The 11,970-nt window shown below is 35.3% G+C and overlaps 1 protein-coding gene across 1 annotated transcript in view; it reads right to left on the bottom strand.

Annotated features, from left to right (window-relative positions):
- Positions 1-490: 490 nt before the first annotated feature.
- Positions 491-11,970, bottom strand: part of LMO3 (LIM domain only 3) — a 53,611-nt gene continuing 42,131 nt past the window's right edge. The window contains exons 3-4 of the mRNA XM_035027867.1: positions 11,672-11,797; positions 491-1,390 (exon numbers count right to left, since the gene is read on the bottom strand). Coding sequence (XP_034883758.1) covers positions 1,285-1,390; positions 11,672-11,797 — 232 coding nt within the window. The 3' untranslated portion in view covers positions 491-1,284. The remainder of the gene's footprint in view (positions 1,391-11,671; positions 11,798-11,970) is intronic.

The following is an 11,970-nucleotide window of genomic DNA, read 5'->3' as shown; positions in this document are numbered from 1 at the left end:
AAGCAGTAAGAGTAAGACATGTCAAACTTTTAAAGTCTTCACTTTTTGAACATTAAAATAAGTGTCAGGTAAATACCGAAAAATATATAATCACCAGTTCTCAGCTCTTTGACAATCCCTTTGTTTCTCTTCTTCTAGAAGATTCTGTGAGCACTATGTTGCTCTGATCAAAAAAGGAAGCTCACCACTCAAATATCATCATAGCTTCAGTATGCATTATCATGGTTTCAGTAGATTTGCACTCAAATCCTTTCAGTGCCAGAAATTTGTCAAGCCATCAAGTTATTAAACCCTTAGCTCTCAGGGAGAAATCTGGGCAAAATTTGTACAAGAAATTTATCATTTTAAAATTATCTCATAATTGTGGTAACACTTGTCTAAAGTAACCCTTTGGAAAAATTTTACATGATACCCAAAGGCACTAGTTTACATAAGGGGTAAGTGGCTGAAAAACAAAACAAAACAAAACAAAGCCATTGTGTAGGTAAAGACACACACACACAAAAAGGATATTAAAAGGATAATTGCTAAGCTTTAAAGTTATTCTAAAAATGGCACTTTTCACGTTGGTATAAAATGAAAGTGCTTTAAGATGAAATTTTTATGCATTTTTAAAGCTGATCTTTAACCCCCTGAAAATCGGGGGTTATAATGAGAACACTGATAGACTCTAAATCATAGTGGCAATAATAGTGGATGTTGCTAAAATGCTTTGTGTGTGTCTTCATTTCTTCTTCTTCTTTTTTTTTAGTATTTTAATGTTGATAGACTTGCTTTATCTCTATGTGCATCATTAGTGAGATTTGCTCTTCAATTCTTTACTAGAAAGTTATAGCTCATTTAAAATAGCTGGTAGATACAGAAAGCATAAATATACAGTAAGTTTAAACACTGATTGTACTAAATGCAACAATACAAAGAAGCAAACAGAACACAAATGGTAACACAATAAAACTGTATTACATTTGTGCTTCAAATATTACAATACATTATATACAATAGTCGAAAATAAACATCTCATGCCAAGTGACACAAAAACGAAGAGCAAGCAAAAAACTCCAGCAATATGTACATTACTTTTTTCTTTAATAATAAACATTCAACTCTGAACTGGGGCAATTTCACTACATACAGATGCAGTCCGCCTTTTATTCCATATAACCATCCTGCTCTCCTATATCTACGCTATTCAGTAGGTTCCTGTGTCAATTCTTATATACATGTGGAGCAAAAAAGATAAAAGAATGTAGTGCTTTGTATTCTTAATGGGGTGATGTTGATAGATCAGCGAACCTGGGGTGCATAACCTTCTTTCATTAAACCTTCTTCGTAGTCCGTCTGGCAAAGGATCATGTTATTCTTTAGGAAAAATTTGTCTCCAACGCAAAATCTGAAAATATTTTAAAAAATAAAATGTTTAAGATCATTTCACTCCAATCTATAGATTTGAAGATTTCTTTTCCTTGTAATAATGTCACACAGTAATTCCCTGAATTTGAGAGCTTGGTTTAGAGAGTTGCCTTTATTGTCAAAATTAAACCGTGTAGGTCATTTAATGAAACATTGCACACAAAATTTGAAATCCTACATTTATATATATAAACAGCATAGGAAAATCGAGGAAAACACCTTGGGCAGCAGAGGTGATTTTTATCACTACTTTGGAAAGAAAAAAAAATAACTGATCTATATTTACAGTCATTAAAATAAAAGAAAGAATGATAATAGTATTTCACTGCAGTGATTATGGAAGATTTCACCATTGGCCATTTATTCACTTTATTAAAAAAAGTAAAAGGCGTTAAAATGTATCCAACAATTAGAAAGAGGCCCATTTTAAAGCTTCCCATTTAAAGCTTCCTTTTACTCTCTGTTATTAAAATGTGATTAAATTCTAGTAATCTGGAAGTGATTGTTCTGAAGGGAAAGTTGTTTTAGCATCAGAGTCTGAAGCTGGGCCATATTCCTTTGTTTGTGGCAAGTTCACCAACTATAAAATATTAAATGTCATTTCTTAGCGCACTCCCAATTAAACCAAAGGGAGTAACCTGAATGAACTTCTTAATTTTGATGTGATAAATAAACTAGTTTCCAGTGGCTAATTATGTATTTTATTCTATAAAGCACTGTTTAATGTGCAAGATTGTAATGTTTTTAGTAAGTGCTCTTTTTGTATAATTTCCCAGCGGTGACACTTTGGACACAATTAAGGTCAGAAATAAATGCTTGTGCTGTTTCCAGTACATTTAACAATAAAGTAACTCTGGGGAGATCTGTATATATTTTTAATTGTAACAATTTAACCTTCAAACAGCAGTGTCTAGTAGAGTTGACCCAGTAAAACTACTTGTAATTATACAAGTTGACCTCACTGACCTTTGATAGTGGTCTCTCTTTATCAGATAGTCAATTTCGAATGATGTTCAAGCAGAAATCTTAGTGGATAGATTAAATTGTGTAGTGAAAGCAACCCTTTAATGTTTTGTGAAGCTGAAGGTTTAAATGAGGAGCAGTTGGACTGATTTACATTTGCAAAGATTGGAATGCTAGACACACAGTGAACCTATTTATTTTCCAACTGGGTAGCTTTGGAAATTTATCCTTATTCTAGCTAAGTAGATAGAGGGGAAAATAGTGTAATAAAAAAAGTAGATTGAAAAGAATTAGCTTTCCTCTTAAAGGAAGATTGGTCTGTTTGTTTGTGGAATTTACTTTTTTTCCCCAGGATTACTGCCTGCTGATGATGTTGATTGAAAGTACAGACTAAGCGCTGATCTTGAAATCCTGGAGTTTGCGGTCAAGGCTATTGGATAGAATGAACATTCAAGTTTGAACCTTAAGTATATCTTCTTTTTATTAGTTGCAAACTATAAACTTTAAATATTGTGCTTAAAAAGTGGTGTGTGAGTAAATGAGGTTTTGTAGATTATCCTGATCATTAAGACATGTTGAATAAAAGGAAATATTTCTTCTGTTGGACAGACCTAAGTAGCCAAATTAGATACTTATCTTTTATGTGAGATTACATAAAATAACATGTAGGATATATCTGATTACTGTTCAAAACTTTCAATTTATATTACTGTTGTAATTAATTTGAGCTAATAAGCTAATGATAAAATAGCACATAAAATAAATAAATTCAACAAGTACTCTTGTGTTCTAGCTAATATTACTGAGGTCTTTTTTTTCCCCTAAAAACCAACTGAATTGGAAATATTCTTTCAACTCCATATTGACTAAAATTTTGCTTCAATTTTCTAACAAGCCCCCAAATTCTATTCACTGTCAAAAACAAAATTTTTTTTAAAAAATATGCTCTACTTGGGGCTTGAACTCACAACCCAGAAATAGTCACATGCTCTACTGACTGAGGCAGCCAGGAGCCCCAGATAAAACCATTTTTTTGGTCATGTGAAGTTATGTCATTCTTACCTTCAGAAGCCTTGAAATTTAGATAATTTTTGTTTGTAGATTAATAAATTCAGGGTAATTATCATGAGAAAAGCTTTGAACCAAAAACCTAGGGATCTAGTCCTGAGCCCTGATGCTACCCAATGCAAATTATAGGGTTCATTTCCTACTCTCTCTGAGTCAGCTCTGTGTGGGTAAGATAAAACAACTACATCACTGAATTGTAGGGATGTTAAAATAAGAAACATGTGAGAGGCAGAGAGGTATATTGCAACAAATAGAGTTCAAATCCCAACCTTCCACTTATGATACTGAAGATGAAACTTCATTTTTTCTTATCTTTAATATAAGTGACTATTTATTTATTTATTTTTAAAGATTTTATTTATGTATTTGAGAGAGAGAGCATGAGCAGGAGAGCACAAGCAGGGAGAGCAAGCAGAGGGAAAGAGAGAAGCAGATTCCCCACTGAGCAGGGAGCCCGATGTGGGGCTCGATCCCAGGACCCTGGGATCATGACGTGAGCCGAAGGCAGACACTTAGCCAACTGAGCCACCCAGGCACCCCAGTATAAGTGACTTTTTAAAGTGTATGGTGAAGAGTAGAAATGAAGTATGTAAAGCCTTACTTTAATATTTGGAGTGTAGATAATTAAAATAGCCACCTTTTATAAAACACTTACCATGTGCTAATGCTAAGTATGTGTATACATGATTACTTTTATTCCTTATGTTCAACTGAGAAAGTAAATATTATTATGGCCTTTTTCAGATGAAAAACCTAAGGCTTCCTCCCAGAATTAAACAACAAAAAAATTGCCAAGTTTCCATAACTAGAATGTGTATGAGAGAGAAAGGAAGGGGACTCTGGTCCCTTTGGGCTCAAGACCCATGCTTTATGTGGAAGAAGAAAAGCATAAGGCTATGAAGTTAATACAGGCTTTTTGTATTGCTAATATTCCTTTGCATAACTTTAAAAAAAGTCTACCTACCATTCAATGAGATGTTGGTAATATAAATGGGACTCATTTAAAATAGTCCTACCTAAAATATTTTGTTGCTAATGTTGTCAACTGGACAAAGTACATTTTATGGGCATTTCAATTTATACTGGAAAGTCAAGACAAAACAGAACATGGGTGAGAAATGTCACACTTACGCATATAACTTAAAACAGTTTTGAAAGCTATGGTTAAAGTAGATTATAACTGCTTTGCGATTAGGATTGGTACACTCCTTTTTTTTTAAGATTTATTAATTTATTTGAAAGAGAGAGAGAGAGAATGTGGGGGGGGGAAGTGGGGGGCAGAGGGAGAGGGAGAGAGAAACCCAAGCAGACTCTACACTGAGCATGGAGCCCAACGCAGGGCTCGATCTCATGACCCTAAGATCAGGACCTGAACCGAAACCAAGAGTTGGACGCTTAACTGACTGAGCCATCCAGGTGCCCCTGGATTGGTATACTCCTTTAAGATGTTCCATATATAAACATGAAGAAATTAGAGAAACAGCAATGCAGATGTTAGATGCTTAACAAAATAATCTATAACTGATCTTGTGAGAAAGTCTAATTTCCAATGTTACGAGCTCCTTATGAGATTTAGCACTGGCAGAAAAAATATTATAGAAGCAGTGATGGCCAGAGGATACTGTAAGTATATTAATAGGTCAGGCTAAAATTCCTGAAAATAAGCTGATAATCTTCCTTGTAATCTAATCCTAATTGCTTGTGGTGTAGTCAGTTCAATTAATTTTGCCTTCATTAAAAAAAAAGAAGTATGTTAAGGAATAAAAAGATGCCCAATCAGATTACTCAGTCATTTAATCTTGGTGTTTTGGCGTTAATAATAATAGATTTAATTTCCAGATATTTTTGGAGTGATCCTAATTGAACTCATACAGTCTTAGAGACTTGAGAAGTACAGAAAATAAATATAATTAACAAATCACCCTTATAAAATATGGGGCTTAGAGTAGTTTTAAGCAAGTTACCAACAGCTTCTGCAAAGCCTCCATTTGTAACCTCCTTTTCACATCCTTTCTAAGGATGGAAATGTTAACTTAGTCATCTTATTTCCCTGAGGTCAGTGGCTATCAATTATAATTAGTTCCCAACTCCACAATACTTTAGAAAGGGTGGGGGGGATCCAGTCCATATTTCAAATGTCTCTATTTTCTATGTAGCATCCTCAGCTACTAAAGATGGAGATTTCGATGCTGCACTTTGTTCTCAATAAGAGGTACTGTTTATATACCCATCGTCCCACCTCTATACGCTGTGAACGAATTTACTCTCTTCTCCCAAAGACTGTCCAGTTGTCATTACATACTTCATTCCTGATTCAATCCTTTTCTGCACCAAGTTACACTACCCACAGCCCGAAACCCACTACAAATTATTCAAAGTCTACCTTGCTTTAACTTCATCATATCTATTCTCATTTATATCCACTCAGTCAGAAAATAAAATACCCCTCTTGAAAGAGTCCAGGGCCCTCATATCAGCTCTGAGTTTAGAGACTAAAGCCAGACTGTCTGGGTTCACATTTTGAGTCTACCATTTTCTATCATTGTTTTCTGGGGCAAGTTACTTAAATTTTCTGTACTTTAGTTACTTCACTTGTAAAATGAGGGTAATAATAGTATCTCATTTTATTGAGTATTAAATGAGCACATGTAAAACAGAACAGTATCTGGTGTATGATCATCATTATATAAGAATTCTGCTATCATTATTATTTGTTAATGATAATCTTTTCACCTTTGCTTAAGTCATTCCTTAACCAGGACTATTTCTCCCTTTTTTCCATCTGTTTAAATTCTAAAAATTCTTTAGTTTCCATTCCCTCCATCAATATTCCCTGACCATGCCAACTCATTCTGATCTTTCCCAAAGCGCTTATTTATTGGCATATCATTTAGTTTGGCATTTCAGATTTTCTCATGAATGGGTAACAAGTTTCCCAATCTAGACTGTGGTGCTGAGGTAAGTGCCCATGAGTTATATTTCTTTTGAACCGTTTGAAATACTACCATAAATTATACTACCACTTGAGGTGGGTGGTCAGTAAATACTGGTTAAGACATATTTATTCTGGCACCGAATAGCTTTAAATAACAAAGGTATTTTAGACAGATAATTTAAATTTGTGTTCATTTTGACTTGCATTCATCGACTTCCTACCTTTACAGTTTTACTTCCTCCTGATCCTCACACCATTCCCTCCTTCTTCATATCCCTAACCAATCTCGCTCTCTAATCTCTGAGTACTCTGAGCTACTTTTCATTTCCTGCACACATTAAATGCTTTCACACTTCTATGCCTTGCATGATGCTCCATCTGTCTGGAAAACCCTTGGCTCCCTGGCTTCCTGTCTTCCCCAACCCCCACCAGACACAATTCCTACATTCCAACCAGTCCTAGGGAGTTCTGTTTTAAAACCTGGCCCATCCACCCTTTGATGCTTCTCTAAGACTTCAAGAAGGACAGACCTCTCTTCCCTCTGTTTAGCATCATTTACACTCTTCTGTGAGTCTTTGATGTCCTGTCTCTCCCATAACTCTGAATATCTCTAAGAGAGAAACTAGCTTTTATTCACCTCTCTTTCCAGAACCTAGCACAGTGCTTTTATTCTTTAGTGTTACACAATTCTACATATTTGAGGCAATTTCATTACAAACAAACATGTTCTTTCCTTTTCTTATAAAACCATCGTTTAGTTTTACAGAATCGTCTAAGGAGGAGGGGCTTAGTCACCTTTAAGAAATTAACCGATTATACAGAATTCTTCAATTCTGAGTGAGATTCGAGTTATCATCTAAGATGCTCAAAATAACATTCCTCTGCTTCTGGTAATAGAGAAACAAAACAAAACAAAACAAACCTTAGATGTTTAATTCAGGATTCATATCTTCAGCCATACCCCTCTAAAAAGAGTGGAGAGGGTATGTACAAGAAACAACCAATCCCGAAAGAAAAGTTATTTTTACTAGCATTTTTGAAACACTCGGAAATGCTTTTGATCTTAATGATCTTTTGATTTAAAAGTTAAGATGAAATGGCTGCTAAATAAAATTCATAAGCATTTATAATACCACAATCTCAGATGTCAATAAAGTTTGCTTAAGGGAACATGCCTGTAAATTACCTATTTGCTTTGTGTTTCACTTGAAACGGTGCAGAGCTATAATAATGATTTGGCTACTGAAAGTATAGGTTCATGCGGCATATGGCTTTATTGGAGAGGATTTCCCCAGCAAATGTCAAAGTACAAAGAAAATCTCCTATGTTGAAAACCTTCTGTATTCAGAGTAACAAAATTTGTCTGCTTTGCTTGACTGATGAAGATTAGCTGACTTCTTGCATTAAAGAAGTTTGTCTTGTAGGGGCTGAAGTGACAAGACAATAACTAAGTGCTAATTGTGCATAACCAGCACTAAAGATATGCAGTCCCATTATGGCATGTAATAAATGAAGCGAACACAGAAATATATTAGGTACTTTAATAATGATACTAGAATAGTATTTTGCAGCAATAAGAATGTGAACGGTTTTAGAGGTAAAATTTAGGAGTGTTTGTCTTACTTGACTGAGTTCTACTGAGGAGATAGACTTAATTGTGAATGCAACTTTTTATTTCAATGGTAAAATAAAATTGATATACGATTTGTAAATAGCATTAACAACCTACAATTTGCATCATAATAGAATTTAGGCTGGGTTTAGTCCTTGAGTGATGTTTTAATTTTCTGTGTAGAACATGGATAAAATAGGGAAGCCTGCCCTAATGGAAAAATGGACAAAGGGCATAAACAGGGTGTTCCCTAAAAGAAGAAATATCAAAGGGCCACTAGAAATCAAATAAATGCTAATTAAAAATTATAATGGGACACCATCTTTCATCCCTCAGGGTGACAAGGATTTCTTTTTAAATAATAATTCCCAATGTTAGAGTGAATGTAAGGGAATACATAGCTCTTACGTATCTGGTGTGATAATAACTGGTATTAACTGTTCGGGAGAGCATTTTAACAATAGATAACATAAGCCTTTAAACAATTATATATTTTGTCCAGTTAATTGTGCTCCTGTGAATTTATCCTGACACAGGCTTGAATATTGTTTATCAATATCATGTTTACAATATTATGTTGATAATACTGATAATATAAAAAGTTGAAGAGATAGCCTATACCTCTGATGATAGAAGACTGATTTAACATATGAAGCTCTATTCATAAAATGAAACACAATAAGACTTAAGATATCTTAAAAGAATTTGAAAAGCATACTATCGTAAATGAAGAAGTCCAAATATCAAACATTAGGATTCTTCCCTGTTTCTTTTTCTTTAAGCTGCTCAAATATTTTATAAAATATATGCTATATATCATTTATCATACATGCATAAGAAAACATATGGCTAGCTATACACCAAAATATTAAAATGCCTTCTTTTAGAATAGTGAGACATGGGACAATATGATTCTTTATCCCTTTCTAGTTTCCAAAATTTCTACGATGAATATGTAACCTTTTATAAGTAGAAAGCAGCGTTATTTTTTTTTGCCAATACTACCATTTTTATTTTTTATTTTATTTTATTATTATGTTATATTATGTTATTATTTTATTATAATGTAACCATACATTACATCATTAGTTTTTGATGTAGTGTTCCACGATTCATTGTTGCGTATAACACCCAGTGCTCCATGCAGTACGTGCCCTCTTTAATACCCATCACCGGGCTAACCCATCCCCCCACCTCATCCCCTCTAGAACCCTCAGTTTGTTTCTCAGAGTATTGTTTTTTTTTTTTTAAATAAAGATTTTATTTATTGATTTGACAGAGAGAGAGATAGGGAGAGCAGGAACACAAGCAGGGGAGGTGGGAGAGGGAGAAGCAGGCTTCCCGCCGAGCAGGGAGTCCGATGTGGGGCTCGATCCCAGGACCCTGGGATCATGACCTGAGCCGAATGCAGACGCTTAATGACTGAGCCACCCAGGCGCCCCTCAGAGTGTTATTGTTGCATAAAGAGAACTGTATTGTGAATAGATGCTGTTAGTGGATCAATATGACAAGTAAATAGAAGTATTCTAAATTTACTACTAATATGCCTTTAAAATATATACACATATATGTACACATGCATATAAATGTCTGTATGAATGTATAGATATTTATGTTCATGTGTCTATATCTTTTTTTTTTTAAAGATTTTATTTATTTATTTGACAGAGAGAGAGATAGCGAGAGCAGGAACACAAGCAGGGGGAGTGGGAGCGGGAGAGGGAGAAGCAGGCTTCCTGCCAAGCAGGGAGCCCGATGTGGGACTTGATCCCAGGACCCTGGGATCATGACCTGAGCTGAAGGCAGACACTCAACGACTGAACCACCCAAGTGCCCTCATGTGTCTATATCTTTACATGCATACTTGCCAATTTATTTTTGGCTAAATGTCACCATAGACTGAATTAACCTGCTTGATTCCAAAAGTTTGTTGGGAAGACTCAAGGTGTTGTAAGAGGACTTTCTTTTTTTTTAAAGATTTTATTTATTTATTTGACAGAGAGAGAGATAGCGAGAGAGGGAATACAAGCATGGGGAGTGGGAGAGGGAGAAGCAGGTTTCCCGCAGGGCAGGGAGTCCAATGCGGGGCTCGATCCCAGGACCCTGGCTGGGATCATGACCTGAGCCTAAGGCAGACGCTTAATGACTGAGCCACCCAGGCCCCCCATGATGACTTCTTGAATTATTTCCTGGATAAATTAGATATTGCAAGGTATACTGGGCACTTGTGTTCATCTCCATCTAGCAGGAAATATTATTGAGATATATCTTTTTTTTCGAGATATATATCTTGTGTAAAAACCAAGTTAGTGGAATATAATTTGGTAAAAGTAAATTATAAATATCAAGATAAAAGAACTAATTTTTTAGAACCAACTGTGCTCCTGGTATTTAATATAAATTATTTCCCTTAATTTTCAAAATCTGTAAGATAGGTATTAACGTCTCCATTGTCAGGGGGTGGAAACCCATCTCAGAGATTAAGTAACAGACTCAGGGTGTCATAGCTAATATATCATGGGGCTGGACTTTGAATCCAGTTCTCCCTGTAAAAATCATGTTCTCTCTACTACTCTTTACAGGGCCTCATAAAAAAGATGCTGCATTGAATAGTAAAGCAGGGCAAATGACAGTAACTGAGAACTTGATGCAACGAGTATGTCCTGATTATATATTATGTCCAGGTGTTGTCACACTCACGCTGAATATATTTTCATTAACATCCATCAAGTGTACTAATTTTTTACTTGTATTTTAACGATAGGTACAGTTTTATATTCTAATATCCTCTGCATATAGCATATAAAACAGGTATCCGTAGTGTATAGTTCCCTCTGGAAATAAAAGTTATAACTTTCAAGAAGGAAAAATAGAATAAAGTGATAATACTTTGAGATGAAAGAGTTCTCTGAGACTGCTAATCCAGCTCCCCTTTGCTGTAAATGAGAAAACCGAGGTCAAGAGAGCTAAGATGGTTGATGGATGGTTATACATCTTGTGAGGGGCAAAGCCCAGCCTAGAATTTAGGTTTCTAGATGCCTTGTGCAATGCTCTTCCCATTTGCCTATGCTGCCTGCCCAATGCTGATAAGTGTTTAATTATTAGCTATATCTGGCCTCATTCCCAAGGAGACTTAAAGCAACTTAAAAAGTACATATGAAACAAGGTTAAAATTCAAGATAAGAAATCAGGGCAACCATAAATAGGAAAAATAAGATGAAGACACACTACCTCCTACAAATTCCTGTGTATTTGCCTCAGCGCAAATGTGTTGGCTCACAGAACAAAAAGTAAAGATTTTAAGGCTACTTTTAAAAAGACAACATTTTAAAGATACTTTTAAAGTTTTAAAGTAAATTTGAGGGATATTTTAAACTTACTTTTTAAAAGGACAGAAAAACAATAAAGAATGAATAAGAGGAAAACTCAAGTTGATAGCAGTGTCTTCATTTCTTATCACATCCTGCTCTAGGATGCACTAGGGTGCTCTTTGGGCAGGTAGAAGAGCAGTTTTAAGACCTTTCCCCCTCTGAGCTTTGTTTCTGGCACCAGATGAATGTTTGCAGAAAACAAAAACGCTGAGATTGATTGCCTTAAGTAATATATATAATTCCCATCTTTAAGGAAATAACGAGCAAAGAGAGGTTTGCCATTTTTTAGACACCAGAAGGAAATCCGCTTACCTCTGATTACAAAGCTGACATGCAAAGCAGTCCAGGTGGTAAACGTTGTCCTTGGCACGCATCACCATCTCAAAGGCAGGGATGAGCTTACTGCAGGCGGCACAGTTTCCCGTCACACCGAAGAGCCTGGAACAATAAACAGTTTTTTCAAACTCTTACAGGGAGATCTGAGATGATGAGTAGAGAAGGTGCCAGTACACCCTGCAAAGCTATCAACACACAATGCCTTATGATGTACACAATCAAGTTTTATCCTCAGCAGATTCGTAAGCATTCTTCTCCGATACATACTCAGTTGA

This window comes from Mirounga leonina, unplaced genomic scaffold, assembly GCF_011800145.1.
Source record: "Mirounga leonina isolate KUSES-001 unplaced genomic scaffold, KU_Mleo_1.0 Mir_201, whole genome shotgun sequence".
In the NCBI taxonomy this organism is placed as follows: Eukaryota; Metazoa; Chordata; class Mammalia; order Carnivora; family Phocidae; genus Mirounga; species Mirounga leonina.
Note: the sequence above shows the minus strand (reverse complement) of the source record. Positions and strands in the feature narration are given on the sequence as shown.